Source organism: Bufo gargarizans, chromosome 1 (assembly GCF_014858855.1).
Source record: "Bufo gargarizans isolate SCDJY-AF-19 chromosome 1, ASM1485885v1, whole genome shotgun sequence".
In the NCBI taxonomy this organism is placed as follows: Eukaryota; Metazoa; Chordata; class Amphibia; order Anura; family Bufonidae; genus Bufo; species Bufo gargarizans.
This window is the reverse complement of record NC_058080.1, coordinates 192,048,100-192,066,024: the sequence shown is the minus strand read 5'-3', so window position 1 is coordinate 192,066,024 and position 17,925 is coordinate 192,048,100. Positions and strand designations below refer to the sequence as shown.

At 41.8% G+C, this 17,925-nt stretch overlaps 1 protein-coding gene across 3 annotated transcripts in view; it reads right to left on the bottom strand.

Moving 5' to 3' along the window:
• INPP4B (inositol polyphosphate-4-phosphatase type II B) overlaps positions 1–17,925 on the bottom strand; it is a 700,458-nt gene that overhangs the window by 657,433 nt on the left and 25,100 nt on the right. For all 3 annotated transcript variants that reach the window (XM_044300592.1, XM_044300585.1, XM_044300600.1), the window contains exon 2: positions 17,168–17,212. In XM_044300592.1, coding sequence (XP_044156527.1) covers positions 17,168–17,212 — 45 coding nt within the window. The remainder of the gene's footprint in view (positions 1–17,167; positions 17,213–17,925) is intronic.

The window sequence follows — 17,925 nt, the reverse complement described above, 5'->3', positions numbered from 1 at the left end:
CGGCACAAGCCATCAATTCTCTGAAAAGGTCCCACATAGAAGGCTTATCAATAAATTACAGTCTTTGTGCTTAGACTCCCATATTGTTGAATGGATTAGGCAGTGGCTGAGGGACAGACAACAGAGGGTTGTAGTCAATGGAGTATATTCAGACCATGGTCTTGTTACCAGTGGGGTACCTCAGGGATCTGTTCTGGGACCCATATTGTTTAATATCTTTATCAGCGAAATTGCAGAAGGCCTCGATGGTAAGGTGTGTCTTTTTGCTGATGACACAAAGATTTGTGCAATTTGGCAGACACTGACAAGCTCAAGGACTGGCCCACCTTCTGTTCTACATATGTGTGCAGGGCTGGTACTGCCTTTTTGGCAAAGAAATTACGGCTTGGGACTCTCCACCTTAGCTCGGCACAAGCCATCAATTCTCTGAAAAGGTGAAGAGTCCACCACTTGGAAAGGGAAGGACTGCAGTATCAGCAACTTGGCCAGGAGCACGTTCAGCTGAGTGCACACATACTGTTGTCTCTTGGCAATAACTTCGGTGATCAGTTGCTGATGGAATTACTGACTAGGAGGAGGAGGAAGAGGAGTAGGAGCATTAGGACCAGCAGATGATGGGAAGGACAGACAGCTTCTTTTGGCGGTTGCTGCAGCAGGCTGGACCACCAGATTGGAGTCACGTTTCTCCCAGGACACTTTATGTTGATTCAGTGCCGTGGTGCCAACAACATTGGTACCCTGGCCATGCTTACCCTACTGCCCACAGATTCGACAAATGGCCATGTTCACCTCCACCGGCGGCTTAACAAAAAACTGCCACACCGCCGAGTAGATGATTTTACCACCAACACTCTGCACTGACTAACCGCTACTACCACTGCCTCTGTGAACTCCTGCACCGCTACTTTTCGGGCCAGTAAGCTCCTGCGAAGCGGGTGGTCTACCTCGGGTACGTTTGGCTGCCGACCTCCCACCGCTGCCATCCTGCTGACTCCCACCCACCTACCGACTTTCTGGCTCCACCGCTGCCTCACACGCAAGCTGCCTCCCTCTTCTGCCGATGATGATGATGAAGCCCCTTCATCACCCGACTCCCAATTGCGATTGGTTACATCTTTATCGTATACTGTCTGCACGTAGTGATGTCCCGAACTATTCGCCAGCGAACAGTTCCCGGCGAACATAGCTTGTTCGCGTTCGCCGCTGTGGGTGGACATATGCGATGTTCGGTCCGCCCCCCATAACTTCATCATTGAGAAAACTTTGACCCTGTACCTCACAGTCAGCAGACGCATTCCAGCCAATCAGCAGCAGACCCTCCCTCCCAGACCCTCCCACCTCCTGGACAGCATCCATTTTAGATTCATTCGAAAACTGCATTCACAGTGAGAGGAGGGAGAGTGTAGCTGCTGCTGACTCAATAGGGAAAGCGTTAGCTAGGGCATTGTTCTGTGTCCACAGACTCATATGCTGTAAGGACAGCGTCCTGACAGCACCCCAAAAAGCCCTTTTCAGGGCTGGTACATCAGTGTGCTTTATTTTATTTTTATATATCTCTATCTATCTATCTATCTCTCTCTCTCTATCTATCTATATATTGCAGTTGCCTGGCTGCCCGTGTGTGAGAGACTGCAGGCTCAGTCATAGACAGCACTGTGTGCACACCATTCATACAGGGTGTGACAGAAAATACCTTGCAGGGGAAAAAAAATGATATTTAAATTTTTTCTGTGATCTAAACACATTTGCAAGCCCGTGTGTGTCAGGCCAACACATACTGTATTGTGCCCACTGGCTAGTGGCTAGGCCTGCACTCATACCGTTACAGGGTGTCATTCACTCAAATACCTTGCAGAAAAAAATAATTCTATTTAAAAAATTTCTGTGACATCTTCACATTTGCAAGCCCGTGTGTGTCAGGCCCACACATACTGTATTGTGCCCACTGGCTAGTGGCTAGGCCTGCACTCATACCGTTACAGGGTTTTATTCACTCAAATACCTTGCAGGGAAAAAAAATTATATTTAAAATTTTTCTGTGATCTAATCACATTTGCAAGCCCGTGTGTGTCAGGCCCACACAGACTGTACTGTGCCCACTGCCCACCACTTATATAGGGTGGCACAGTACCTTGCACGCATAGTAACACTTATCTAATAAAAAATTACAGGCAGAGGCAGGCCACGCCGCTGGGCCGTCGTGTTCGTGGTGCTGTGATTTACACTGGCCCTGGAATAATGACCAGTGTTCAGAGGCCACGTACCCTGAACCCCAAAAATTCAGAGAAAATAGTTGACTGGCTTACACAGGACACCCAATCTTCAACAGCTTCCGCTAAGAACCTTGACGCACCATCCTCCTCCAGCTCAGCTTTGGTCACCTGCTCTCAAGTTACCACTCTCCCCCCCCCCCGCCGCCGCCACCACCACCACAGCCGCTTCACTTGATCCCTCAGAGGAGTTATTTACACATCAGTTGGATGAAATTAGTGATGCGCAACCATTATTGCCAGAGGATGTAGATAACAGGGATATGTCTCAGTCAGGCAGCATTACACACATGGACGTACAGTGTGATGATGATGATGATGATGATGATGTTGTACCCGCTGCTGCTTCCTTTGCTGAGGTGTCAGATACAAGTGAAGTGGTTGATGATGACGATGTGTCCATGGATGCCACGTGGGTGCCTGTTTGAAGAGAAGAAGAAGAGGGGGAAAGTTCAGAAGGGGAGACAGAGAGAAGGAGGAGATGAGTTGGAAGCAGGGGGAGGTCATCGCAAGGAGCTAGTGGCACAGTCAGACAGCATGTATCGGCACCCGGGGTCAGCCAGACAGCACGCCAATCAACGCATGCTGTTGCCACCACCAGAATGCCGTCATTGCAATACTCAGCAGTGTGGCATTTTTTGGGTGTGTCTGCCTCTGACAAAAGCGATGCCATTTGCAACCTGTGCCAAAAGAAACGGAGTCGTGGGAAATCCAACACCCACCTAGGTACAATTGCTTTGCGAAGGCACATGATCGCACATCACAAACTCCTATGGGATCAACACATGATGATGAGTAGAAGCAGCACACAAGCTCAAAGCCACCATCCTCCTCCTGGTCCAGCATGTTCAGCCACCTCAACCACTGCTGTCCTCCTTGCCCCCTCTCAACCAACCGCCACTCCGCCTCTCACCTTCAGCAGTTCCATCTCATCTGCCCACAGTCAGGTGTCTGTAAAGGAAATGTTTGAGCGTAAGAAGGGAAATGAGTAGCTCGGCATCCAACCATGTGCAAATTTTTCATGCTGTCATGTCTGTTGAGGGACCCTTGTATAAAAAGGATGAAGGAGAACGACCTGTACTGGGTGGCCACGCTACTAGACCCCCGGTATAAGCAGAAAGTGGCGAAATGTTACCAAATTACCGGAAGTTAGAAAGGATGCAGCAGTTCAAAACCAAACAAAAAAATATGCTTTACAGAGCTTATAAGGGGGATGTCACAGCACAACGGGAATCTAACAGGGGAAGAGGTGAAAGTAATCCTCCTCCTACCACGACCACGGCGGCAAGGACAGGACGCTTTACAGATGTATTGTTGATGGAGGACATGCAGAGCTTTTTCAGTCCTACACATTGCCACAGCCCTTCGGGATCCAGCCTTAGAGAACGACTCGACCGACAGGTGGCAGACTACCTCGCCTTAACTGCAGATATCAACACTCTGAGGAGCGATGAACCCCTTGACTGCTGGGTGTGCAGGCTTGACCTGTGGCCTGAGCTATCCCAGTTTGCGATAGAACTTCAGGCCTGCCCCGCTTCAAGTGTCCTGTCAGAAAGGACCTTCAGTGCAGCAGGAAGCATTGTCACTGACAAAAGATGTCGCCTCGGTCAAATAAGTGTTGATTACCTCACCTTCATTAAGATGAATGAGGCATGGATCCCGAAGGGACTGACAGTAGGGGATACATTTAACTAACAAAAGGCCTGATGACATGCCTTGGCCTTAAAATGGTCCCCATGCTGCTGTATTTGATGTCTGCATACCGGATGACTTTCGTGAATTCTCCGCCACCAACTAGGGTTCAAGCCGCAATGTTTTAGTCACCTTTCTGCCTTGAAAACATAAATTTTTCCGGCTGCTGCTACAACAGCGGCTGCAACAATAGCATTGCTTTTCAGGCATGTGTACATGCCTAATTTTCCTGGCCTCTGGTGCTGCACTGTGGCTGCAAAAACAAAACAAATAAAAAGGCACATACAAGTGTCAATTCCCCTTTCGTGATCGTTACCTTGTTGTGGTGAAGGGGCTTGCGTATCACAATGAAGCGATCATCACCTCTATGAGTGTGTTGGCAATGTTGCCACACCCCAGATGATAAGGCCGTTGCTTCATTATGATCAGACCAAAAGCGATCGGGACGGCTGGATGTTTTTTCATAGAAAAAAAACTTTTTTTTTTTTAAAGTTGTATGGGTGGGTTTTTAATACATAAAATAAAAAAAATCATAATAAAAGTCTCTTAATAGTTTATTAGAAATAATGCAGACAATTTAAAAAATCCCCATCAATTCCAATACAAAGCAAATACAGAGCTCAGAACAAAATATTTCAGGATGTGGTTAATTCGACAATGATTAATCAATTCGACACACGTCCCCGGATAGGGGACGTAACAGGGATTAAACTGATAGGAATAGTACTAGTTAAGACACCACTCATATAAGGTGTCACAGCACATTGCTCCGTGCACGCGCAGTGCCGCAACTTGGCACCGGTTCCTAAAATCAATTCAGTTTGGTGTATCAGAGTTTGGTCTGTCACTGTGAAGGCAGTCGAAGGTACCCGGCCTAAATTTTTTGAAGTGAAGCGGGCGTAACCCTTACACTACCTGATCGATACAACATCATACCTGATCGTATACACACACTGGATGTTTTAAACCACGTTGTTCAAAAAAAAATTGGATTGTTAGGTGATTTATGCCCTTTATGAATTAAAATCCAACTCTGCGTCAACTATGTAATTTTCCATGGGAGTTTTGCCATGGATCCCCCTCCGGCATGCCACAGTCCAGTTGTTAGTCCCCTTGAAACAACTTTTTCATCACTATTGTGGCCAGAAAGAGTTCCTGTGGGTCTTAAAATTTGCCTGCCTATAGAAGTCAATGGCGGTTCGCCCGTTCGCGAAGATTTGTAGAAATTTGCGTTCGACGTTCGCGAATGGAAAATTTTCTGTTCGCGACATCTCTATCTGCACGTCACTGATGTCCTCCTCAACAGTCTCTGAGTAAGAAGCCTGACCGCTCGCAACACCAGCTCCCACGCCACTCTTCTCATCAATACTTACTTACACGCCTTCCGGAGGAAGCGACGGATGTCTTCTTCAGATCTTGGCTGGGCAGTAGCTGCTGACTGTCCTCTAGTACCTCGTCCTCGCTGTATAGTGGAGCTGAGCCCACAGCATATAGTACTTCTCTGGCTGAGGGAACAGAAAAGGACTGAGGCATGTTGAGGACAGGTGAGGGCACAGGGCCTGCTCCTGGGCCATGCCAACTAAGGGTAGTGTCTGATGAACCCACAGACTCTTGGCTGGGGGTGTCTGATGTCACTTGCGACAAAGTCAAAGATCGAGTCAACCATTCAAAAACCGCTGGGTTGCTGGTCAAGACACGACCGCTAGCTGACACTGGTAGCAAAGGCATCTCGAAGTGACAACTGCTGCCCCCCCCCCATACTCTGGTGCAACCTGTGCTTGCACCATAAACATTTAGGCCTGTGCCCCTCCCCTGTGCAGGGCCTGTCACTTCTGTGTCTGACATACTGTCAGATCAAAAAGGTAAATAAAAGGGAAACTAATACATTCCAAAAAGGGCTTTAATTTTCTCGCTTTACCATACAACAGCTAATAAGCCCCTTTTCCCCCCACTAATGCACGCCAAAAGGCTTTAGAACATATAACTGTGTCCGTGAACGGCAAATAAAGTTGTAGTTTTCTTGCCACTGATACATGCCAAAAAGGGCTGTAATTTTCCCACTTCCCACACAGTGGTTAATAAGCCCTTTTTCTTTTTCCCCACTAATACACACCAAAAAAAGGCTTTAGAACATATAACTGTGCCCGTGAACGGCAATTTTTTTTTGCCACTAATACACTCCAAAAAGGGCTGCAATTTTCTCACTTCATCACACTATGGCTAATAAGCCAATTCCCCCCCCCCCCCCCCCCCCCCACTACTACATGACAAAAAAGGCTTTAGAACATATACAGTATATATAACTGCTGGAATAACAGAGGTATTGCAAACCTGAAATGAGCAGCAGTATAATGGCAATTTGGATCCGCAGTCAGCGCAGCAAGGTGTAATAGAATTGCTCCTATTACCCAGGCTGTACACTCCCCTATTGGACCCTGTTCTCCTTTTATAGTGTGGAATAATTTTTACCCATCCTTTCCATACACTTCTAATACTCTTTCCCTGAACTTTTATTGAGCAAAATATAAGCTTTCAAGTCTTTCCTAGCACCATCCCTAGCGCCTGGTAACATCTCTCCCTGCACAGTACACTGGAAAATGTATGAATCCAAGATGGCTGAGGCTATTTATCGGACTGTGACATCACAGGGCTGGCTGGCTGCTGATTGGCTGCATGCATGGCATTGTGGGTGATCCTTTGTTCCCAGAGTTCCTTGCTCCATGTCCTAACATGTGCAGCAGCCATTTTAGCAAAAACAAATATGTGATTCGTTACCACGAAGAGTTCAGAAATTCGGATTCGGTGCGATGAGTAATTCCTGAAATTCAGATCGAATTCCACTTCATCAGCTTCAATTCGCTCATCTCTAGTGAGCATGTTTCCAAGGAAAATGTACTTGTTATCACGAAGCGCAAGGAAATTTGGCTCCGCAGCTAATCTAATTTGTTCCTGAAATTTGGATCCAAGTCCATTTTGGATACTTCGATTCGCTCAACACTACTAGTAACTAAGGTCCTCAAGCCAAAACTACTGGATGTTCAAGGTAAAGTGGCTGGGTCCTAAAGAAGTTAAGTAAAACTACAAATGAGGAGGTTTGCAGGAGTTCTATTGATTTCAATGAATTTGAGCATGCATGTGCGACCAAGAATAAACCCTTTGCTCTAGGGCATGTTGCTGGAACCCTGTCTGATATGACTTACAAGACGTCTCATTGCTATAACATATTTTGTTGCAAAATGCCTTTAAAGGCTTCTTCATAAAACAGATAGCATTGCTCTAATGAGGCTACTAGGCTTTCAAGTTCTAATCAATAAAACATCTTGTAATTTTTACACAATTTAAATTCATTATGTGAACAAAAATGCTCTTTTTTTTTCCCTCTGATATGCAAGCTCTCATAAATGCCCTGAAAGGTTATTGATTGTTTATAAAAGCCAAGAGAATCTGTAGTGTGCATTGTCTGCTTTTTACATATCCACATCTATTATATGAGCTGCATTCAGTTTTTTTCATCTTCGCCTGGAGGCATATGTATGTATCCCTAAATTAAATTCATGGATAAGAAAACACAGTCTATGATCAACTTACTCATCTCTTCAGGATTACTTAGGTCACATAATAATATGCACTTACGGTCACAGCCCAAGGGCCACATACAAAGAGGACCAATTTATCCATACTTCATTCAACTCTACTGTCATTCTTACATTGCTACTCTCCTTGCATCATAACGCGCTTTATGCCTTGCTCAGATATTGCCAGAATGTCGATGCAGTATTATAAGAAAAGGGGCTTTGCCGAATTGAGGCGTTTCCTACAATGCAGCGTTTTGCGCCAAACCTGTGCCGCAATTCTGACATAAAATTCTGTCTGAAATGAAGCCAACTAATAAAATAGACATAGACATAATATTGACATAAAATAGACTAAAAATATCCCTGCACCATATTTATCATCTAATCTGATAAGTCTGATGCATGTCTAGACAGCCTATGTTTATGCTATATATAGGATTAGTAAATATGGTTCAGGTTTTGGGCTCATTGGCATTTTTTATCAAAACACAGCATGCATTTTTCTGCCAATGCTTCTCTTCTAAATAAAATTTGTACAAAATGGCACAAAAACGCTTTCAAAACGCCATCCAAATTGTTCTCGGATGAAAAATACTTATCAGGGGACAAGTGTCAGATTAGCAGGGATTTGAACCCTGGGATCTTGATGCTCATGAGAATAGGGGCCCTGTGCTACCCCTATTTGAATGGAGCGGGAGTCACACAGGCACGCTTCTGCTCCATTCAACACTTTGGGACTGCTGGAGAAAGCAGAGTACAAGTGCTCGACAGCACAACATTTTCATGATGAATTCCTGCAGATCAGACAATTATTCCCTATTCTGTTGATAAGCTATAAATGTAATGAAATAATAATAGTGTTAAAAAGCTGAAAAAAATGCAACTAGATGAGTACTGTGTGCAACCAAATGGAGGTCACCCCCTCAGTCCCATCAAGAGTTACAATAGAAAAAGGCAGCACTTCAAAAACGCGAAAAAGAAACCTTCTATGGATTCAGCAATATGTGATGTTTCAGCTCCTAGCTGGGTTACTGTGCCATGTCATCCTTAAAAACACAGATGCTGAATTTGTATAGAGACGCTATGTTTGAGCTTCACGTGTAGCACTCAAGCCACACCAGTAAGGGGCAGCATTTACACTCCCTTCTACCCGTTTTACGTTTGTTTAGCCAATCACTATGACCACTATCTTTATAAATAAATAAATAAAATAGTCTTTGGTACGTTGCCTTTTTCTGCGTCGCAGGACCCAATCGTGAAGTGGGTACAGTTCACATAAATCTCAATCCTTTTTCCAGTTAGACCACGCTGCTAAGAAGGCAGAAAAACCACCACTTTAGACTCCTTCCAATAATCCGTGGATATAGGGAAGCAAAAGGCCACAGAAAGCAGCAGAGTCTCCACTCATTCGCCTCTGTCAGATACCAAAGGATAGCCACAATAGTGAAATACCATCACATAAATGGAATAACAGTATTTATTATACTCACAAAAGTGAACAGAATACAAGCGGTATAAAATTGCATACACCCGACCCGAAGAAGGAGTCTAAAGTGGTGTTTTTCCTGCCTTCTAGAGCAGCGCGGTCCAACTGGAAAAACGACCACTATCTTATTTTATTTACAGTGTATGTTCAGAGGGCAGGCCGATTTTCAACTACTAAACTACTTGAATTTTGACATCACATGGCTGAGAATCCACGTAAAAATGAAAATTGCAAGCATAGGTACAGAAAAACTGGGCTACAGGGGAGTTAGAGCTCTTAGTTAAGTGCATTAGAAGTTATTAATTGCTTGTTAATTAGAACTCCTCGGAGTCCTAATTTCCCCTTACAGCTGCTTATTTTACAGCAATTTATACTCTAGACACATCCAATTTATATGGATAAATCATGATCTTCTACTGAGACATTTCAATGTATTCTGTGACCTCAAAATGTGCAGGGAGTTCTTGTCATATTCATATTTAATATTCGGGTTGTACCCTTAGGCTGGTGTCACACATACATTTTTTCTGGCGTTTTTGCTCCAGATGTTGCATGGCATTTTTTTAAAATAACTTTTAGGTGTATTTTTGCATAAATGCTTTTTTGTTTTAAATAGCATCGCACTCTGGGTGTGACATTTTTTCAGGCATTTTTCCATAGACTTTTCTTTAGTAGAAAAAAAAAAGACAAAAACAATGGCAAGAAAAATATTTTGTGACTGACAAAGGAAATCCCTAAAAATGCTTATAAAAACATTTTTCTGGCATTTTTAACAAAGCAAAAATAAACAGCAACATTACAACCAAGACAGCGCATATCTATACAAGGGAAACTGTCGCCTAACAGGGACAGAGCAATATAACACACTGCTATAGCAGCTCCTGAGAAAATTCAACACCAATTGTCACATCCCACTCGTGGATTTATGCCTTTTATGTCATATTATTGTATTTCATGTAGTTTGCTTTTTGTTAGTTTGTCTCTGCTGGCTCCTTGTTATGCCCTAATGTAATTAGCTCCTGCCTTCTTCCTGGTAGCCATTCTTGTCTATCTCCTGTTTAACTCTGGCAAAGTATCATCTTTTTCACCTGTTTTGTGGATACAAGTTTTCAGCTTGAAAATACTGCAAATGCTGGTCCGATACAGACAAACCCAGAAACACTGTCTCAAGAGCCTCACACTTGCAGCCTAGTTACAGTAATTTGCAGAACCAAAGTAATGGCAGACAGAAATGTCACGTTCACCACACCAACAACTGCTTCATGATCCAATCTGCGCTTATTATGCAACTATGGGTAAGCGGACTGTGGGCCCAATATAATTGACAGAAACATAATCAGCCATGTACATCTTCACAATTCTATGCACAGTTAACTGATCATCAGCGTGATCACGTGGCACACATCCCTGTGGCAAATTCATGCGACATTTTCAGAAGAACATAAGGTAAGCAAAGTTTTGAGGCCTCCAAAGACATCGGACCTAATGATGTGCAACTTTTGTCTGCGGGGTTACCTGAAAGGGTTTGTCACATCAATCCCCAGGGAGTGCCAGAACTGAAAGAGAAATTCAATTCCAAAATATGGAATGTGAGGGTGTTACTGAACATAAGATGGGCATAACTTTGTATAGTCACATTTTGCCACAGCTTTCAAAGTATGTATCAGGTCACTGTCGATTTGTTATACCCATTTTTGCCCAAGCTTTAAAGTGAACCCGTCATTAACTTTAGGGCTCATGTACACAAACTTATTTATTTCTTGTGTCCGTTACATTTTTTTGAGGGCCCGTATGTGGAACCACTCACTTCAATGGGGCTGCAAAAAAAATATATATATGAAAATGATTCCGTGGGCATTCTGTGTCCATATGTCAGTTCCGCAAAAAAATAGAACATACGGATGTAGCAGGGTTAACACACATGCTTTATGAGACATGTTATCTAAACTAAATGCAACTAAATGCTTTAAGCAATTGCTTTTCGATGGCTTTTGTTTCAAGATAATGCAATGAGTTAAGAAATTTGAGTTAAGAGTGTGTGTGTTACCCCTGCTACATCTGTATAGAACATGTCCTATTATTGTTCGTATTATGGACAAAGATAGGACTGTTCTGTTAGGGGCCGGCCCTTCCGTTCCACAAAATGTGGAATGCACACAGCCGATATATATGCTTTGAGGATCTGCTATTGCGGACCACAAAACACATATGGTAATGTGAACGTACCCTTATGCTGCTGAAGGCAGTATAAAGTAGTGATAGACACCCTTGTGATCAGTGTGTCTCACTCATGTGCTAATATTTAGGGATTGCTGAGAACCAGCATTATAATCATTGTAGTCAGAGTCTGGTAAAGAGTCAAGGTTGCCTGAGAAGAGTCATGATTATTCACCATGTCCCCTTTTCCCTGCCCACCTTCTGATGATTGTGTTCTCTTCTTAGTTTCTTCCCTAAGAGAAAACTGAGAGTCATTAGGGAGTGGGATGAGAAAGCAGGAGAATATGAATAGTCATGACTCTTCTCAGGCAGACTTGACTCTGTACCAGAACAGACTGCAACAATTATAATGCTGGTTCTTGGCAACCACCTAATATTAGACCATGAGCAACAGCTGGAATCAGTGTGAGTGTCTCTACTTTATACTTCCCTCATGAGGGGCAGTAAAAAGTTGATACCTAGTTGACTTTAACTTCTTGGTTGATGTCTCGCGATTCAATATCTCCACATCATTTTTCTTCCTCATAATTGTATTTACTTTTTGAAGTGCACCAGTTCCTCTTGAAATAAAAGTATCCCCACAACCTTAAGATATTAGAAAATTGCTCCCAAAGTTGTGGCAGTCCACAATTCTTTTTTTTGATGCCTTGGCTGATTTTATTACATTTTTTTAATTTTACCATGATCAAGCAAAAAAGGCAAGTAGGCCTGGAATGTAGGCCTTAAAATACTACCACAGATACAGCTTCAAATAACTTAAAGAGTAACTACATTTTTATTAACTTGTTCCTAATGCCCTAATAACTTTCCCTCCTAAAGCTTAGGATTAGCTAAGCAGAGCGGGCTCCCTCCTGTGCCTGCTTCGCTAAGGTAAGAGTCCTGCATGTCAACTCTTAGCGAAGCAGGATCCTGTTCTGCTCAGCTAATCCTGGCATAACACATGTTTACAGAGTACCCATGTGCTATGCCATTTAGTAAACCTCTGGGGGGCACAGACAGGAACAGCAATGTGTGCTCCTGCCCGTACTCATTGCGCTGCAGCCCCATTGATAAAAATGTCAACTCCGTACTCTGTACACCGTTGAGAAGTCAGTGGTGTACAGAGAAGTAGACATTAAGCATACGTGAAATGTGCACTTTAGGGAGAAAAAAGGTGTCATAAAAGTGCAAAAAAACTATATTACAAAAACTGTTATTAGGGCATTAGGACAGATTAACAAAACTGTATACAAAAGTTTAGTTGTTCTTCTGGAACTTTCCAAAGCAATTTAAAGATGTGAAAACTTGGCTATGTAAACTTCTGACCCACTTGGGAGGTGATGAAAGAAATAATATATTAAATGCATTATTATCTTTAGTATTATTCTGACATTTCACATTCTTGAAATATAGCAGTGATCTCAACTCACCTAAAAGAGTCTTAAATGTCAGGAATTGTAAAAAACTGATTTTTAATGAAGGTGCATGCAAACCTTATGACTTCACCTGTATTATCATACCAAATTGGCCTTCTATTATGTGGATGATATATGGTAGTTATTCAATTAAAAGAGTGGTTTTTCATTAAAAACTGGTATCAGACTTCTATGCAAAACAAGGTTACATGTCAATCTATATAGGTCTATGATCTAGTTAGATCCCCTGGCAGTATATCCGTGTTTCTGCAGCTAAAAAACCAGCACATCTCATGTCACAACAGCCTACAATTCATATACTGTATTTTCTGAGCACAGGCAGAAAGAAAGACTTGATCTTATAAGAAATATCCTGCCGTTGGACGACACCTGCTATTAGGTCTGTTGTCATATTCCAGACACACTAGCAAGCTAAACAGAACTGGAATGATTCAGCGGCCAAGCCAAGTGTTCAGACAGCTGGATCTCATCCAACTTGGATAACTACAAGGAGAAGACAATTTTCTAAATTAAGTACGTAGGCAAAACATTTTTTTCTACAGAATTGGATGGGCTATTTAGTAACAGGTCCATCATCTAGGCAGCACAAGGGGGGAAAAGGATTAGGAATCATCAGCAGCCAAATATAAACATTGGTGTATATACTGTATATATCCTGTTATGTGATCCTGCATGCTAGTTATGTTTTATACATTAAAGGGATTGTCTAGATTACAGATATTGTTGACCTGTCCTCAGGACCGACTACAAATACTTTTTACTGATCAGCTAATTGAAAGGGCCGTGGCATTCGTGCAAGCTCTGCATCCTCTTCAATGTTTACTTGTACGCCACCTCCTTTGCAGTGGTGGTACAGTGTAATTACAGATGTTCAAGTGAAGCGAACAGAAAGCTGTAATTACACTGCATCATTGCTACAAGGCAGACGCCGTACACTGAAGATGACGCTGCTCTAACCGGAACTCCAAGTCCCCTTCAAATAGCTGATCAGTAGGGATGCTGGAGGTCGAACACCCACCGATCTGATATTAATTGCTTATCCTGGGGATAGGTCATAAATATCTAAAGCCTTGACAATCTATTTAAACAAAAATAGATTTTGAGTGGAAATTCTCTTTACTTCAGTACCAGAGGGTTTACTCCCGTCAATACCAAGCCTATTTCTGCAGACCATTTTCGTTTTGGAATCACCATATTCAGAGATTTATAAACTGCTTTTAGCTGCTCTACATAGACTTGATTTTTGCAGGAGGGACATAAATAACATGGAACCTTTTTTCTATGGGTCACTACATTTAAAGCAATACAAAACATGCTTTTTTATGTTTGACTAATAGCATCTCTCATGGAAAACAATAGTTTTTATGACAGCTCATTCAATGAACTATAACGTTTTCATTTTTCCATCAATGTTGCCATATACGGACTTGTTAATTTCCGGGATGAGGTTCTTTTTTTTTTTTCTAAATAAAAACATTCATTGTTGATTAACTTCTGTTTTTGGAGGGGGGTGGGGATGGAGAAAAAAAAATATATATTTCACCGTTGTATTTTTAGGTTGTTGCAGTTTTTGTCATTTTTCGCTTTATAAGACACACCCCAGAGATGGGACCCACACCTATCTTACATTGATGTCAGTGTCTGAAATGGGAAAAACACCACTTTTAAACCGCAGGGTAGCCTGGGAAATGCTTCCATCATAGAGCGCATAATCCCCAAACCAAACATACCCATGTAAAACTGGCCCTAAAGAGAACTTATTACCATACAGATTTCTGTTCATTAGGAAATCCAAAAAAAGTCATAAAAACCTCCAGCTTATGGGTGCCACTGCAGTCACTGAAAAGTCACCCAAATTAAACAGGAAACCACCTGATTTACTTACTATGTGAATGGTATCACGTCCTGTGGCAGATTCTATTTAACCAATATTTCACATATCAAGACAGACAGATATTCCATAGTGTGCCTTACAAAAAAACGTTTGCTTCACTGTGCAAAATTGTGAAGTGTTAACAAAATAAAGCGTTTTTCAAATGGATGTTATATAAAGTTCAATTAAATACAACAAAACCATGATGGAAACTATACTTCTAAATGAAAAGAACAAAATGGCACCAAGGGCAGTTTAGTGAAGGTTTTTTCTTATTTATTTTACTCACTTATATAGCACTGACATATTCTGCAGCGCTTTACAGACATCATCATTTGCTGTCCCACAGCGGAGCTGACGATCTAAGCTCCCTAGCAATATGTCTTTGGAGTGTGGAAGGAAACTGGAATACCAGGAGGAAACCCACGAAAATACGGGGAGAGCATACAAAATCCATGCAGAGGTTGTCCTTGGTCGGATTTGAACCTAACCACTGAGCCACCATGTAATGTGTTGTCTTTAAAGGGGTTGTCCCATGAAAAATATTTCACAGTTCTCAAACCAGCACCTGCATCTGAATTATTTTGTAATTGCATGTAATTAAAATTGTATCATAGCCACTGCGTTATTCAATAAAATGTATCTGTATAGCGCCACTTGCTGTTTTTTTTTTCTCTTTATCCTGCTCACTAAGATGTCCGCACATGCTCAGTTTCATCCTTCAATTGCCTCCTGAGCTGTCATAGGAAGAGAGCACCCATAGAACAGACATGCCCCCTTAGCTGCAGCAGAAAAGACACTCCCCTTGAGCTGTGATAGGGAGAACTGAGACACGCCCCCTTAGCTGCAGCAGAAAGACACTCCCCTTGAGCTGTGATAGGGAGAACTGAGACACGTCCCCTTAGCTGCAGCAGAAAAGACACTCCCATTGAGTTGCCATCTTGATATAAATCTAGCAGAACAATGTATGTGGAGATCTCTAGACCCATGTGAGGTACAGGGCTAATTCTAGAAATCGTCATGTACTACATGATGTCTGATTTAAATTTTTTTACATTACTTATGGGATAACCCCTTTAAGCTAAAGCCAACCATGGATTCCAGAAAAAAAAAAAAAAGTAAAAAGAAAAGACTTGCCCTTTTCATGCTTAAAGTGGATCTAACAGGAAGGAAAAATAGAAGCCCTTCCTTTATATTTCTCATTCCGATTGCTCCATAATTTTTTTTGCACTTATTTGTTAAATGGCAGATCAACAGATCAAGTCCCTTGCACTTGGTTCGAAATACATTGTTAGATAAAGTATGATACCTTTTTTATGCAAACTCTGTATAGATAGGTTTTCTTGATGGAGAGAACTGCAAATTGGACTAAAGTTTATGCTAATTTGTATTTAAATGGAACCTTCTGGAGCATTGCTTAAAACATTACACAATTTGGGATTTCTTTACTGGTAAATATGCGGTATGCATTGAACCATCACAATTTCTGCTGCCGGTATTCCAACATATGGGGTCTTCACTTCCTGCTGATGTCTCGACAGAACAGTAAATGTCTGTGGATGGAGCTCAACCAGTCAGTCTGTGCAGTGGTGACCTGCCTAAACCAGCGATTGGCTGAGCAACAATCGTGGCCATTTCCTTCTGTGTGGTAACAGGAGCAAGTTCATAAAACTGTATCAAAAACTGCAGTCAGATTTTTCCCAAAAAGTCTCTGGGGATCATTTATTAAGAATGGTGTTTTAGTCGCCAGTCTTAATAACCCCTACATCTGGGGTTGGATCTGCCGAAGTTATGAAGAGGCACAGGCCTCCACATAACTTTGGCGCATCCAGCGCCAGTCTAAATGTAAGACAGCTTCCTACCTGTCTTACATTTAGACCTTTTTCTATGCCTAATACAGGTGCAGAAAGTGTTGAATGAGACGGGTCTGCCGGCCTGTCCCCTTTCCCGCCACGGCCACTTCTTTAAACCTCCAGCTTATGGGTGCCACTGCAGTCCCCCAAATTAAATAGGGAGCCCCCTGATTGACTGACTATGTGAATGGTATCACGTCCTGTGGCAGATTTAACCAATATTTCACATATCAAGACAGACAGATATTCCATAGTGTGCATTACAAAAAAAGCGTTCGCTTCACTGTGCAAAATTGTGAAGTGTTAACAAAATAAAGTGTTCTTCAAATAGATGTTATATAAAGTTCAATTAAATACAACAAAACCATGATGGAAACTATACTTCTAAATGAAAAGGACAAAATGGATTTTCAAAATGCATAAATTTATAAGATACATGTTAATTTCCTTCCAAGAATAACATTTCGCAAAATAAAACTTACTGTTCTACTCAGCACCATACTGCAGATCTGTTCTAATGCTAACACAATAGGAAGGCTAACTAAAAGAAACTTAAACATTACGCACTGCAGTGCAATCATATAACAATGCATATAAATGTCAGTCTTAAGCACTGTGACCCCAATTATGTAGTACGAACATGACATAGTGTCTTCTGCAGACAACACAAACAAATTCTATCTATTTAAATGAAATTGGTTTAATATTTAAAAGCAGACACACTCAAAACCAAAAATTGATGGTTGCATTGATGCATAATATCAGTTAAAAAGAACATTTTCTTACCTAGAGTGAACTCAAGCTTCGGGTCAGCTAAAGTTCTTTGAATCTCTGTGGACACAAAAGCAAGATAAATAGTAATTAAAAATAAAGATTTCACTAAAGAGCATCTCATTAGCAACTCTGCATAATTCTTGGCAGTCAAGCATTAATATTTTATTTTCTATCCAGCCAGGTTGGGGGAGAAGTACAGTGATTTCATGTACACTGCTGAAGGTAATGTCTAGGTGGTTAATGTCTACTATAGAAAGGTAGTCGCAAAACACACAATAGCCTATAGAGATGTGCACCATTATAGAACACATTTCAGAGACACACGCTTCTTCATATCCTGGGCCTGGATCCCTATAATTTGTTCTACTTAAATGGTCCTCTGAAGTTTTGATCAAAAAGGTAAAAAAAAATAACTAAAGGATTTGCTGTTCATCTGTAAGAGCCCTCTCATATACAGTAGGAGCTCTATTTATAAATTCAGGAGATGGATGTTGGGTTGGTTCGTGTTTCAAGAGACACACAGTAGTGCCTTAAAAGTGTGTAAAAAGTAGTTTAGGGTTACCCATAAAGAACAGATTGCTTTTTCACATTATCACATGGCAGTGACAAAAAAGTTCAGTCTGGAAGTTACAATAAGCTGGTTACAATTCACTTTAGAAAGTGCGATAAACTTGATGTTTGCTGGTCACTCTGGATTGTACAGAACACAACTTCAACACTCTTGCCTAAGACAAAACTTTTTTTTTTTACTTAATGTTACAGGGGAGTAT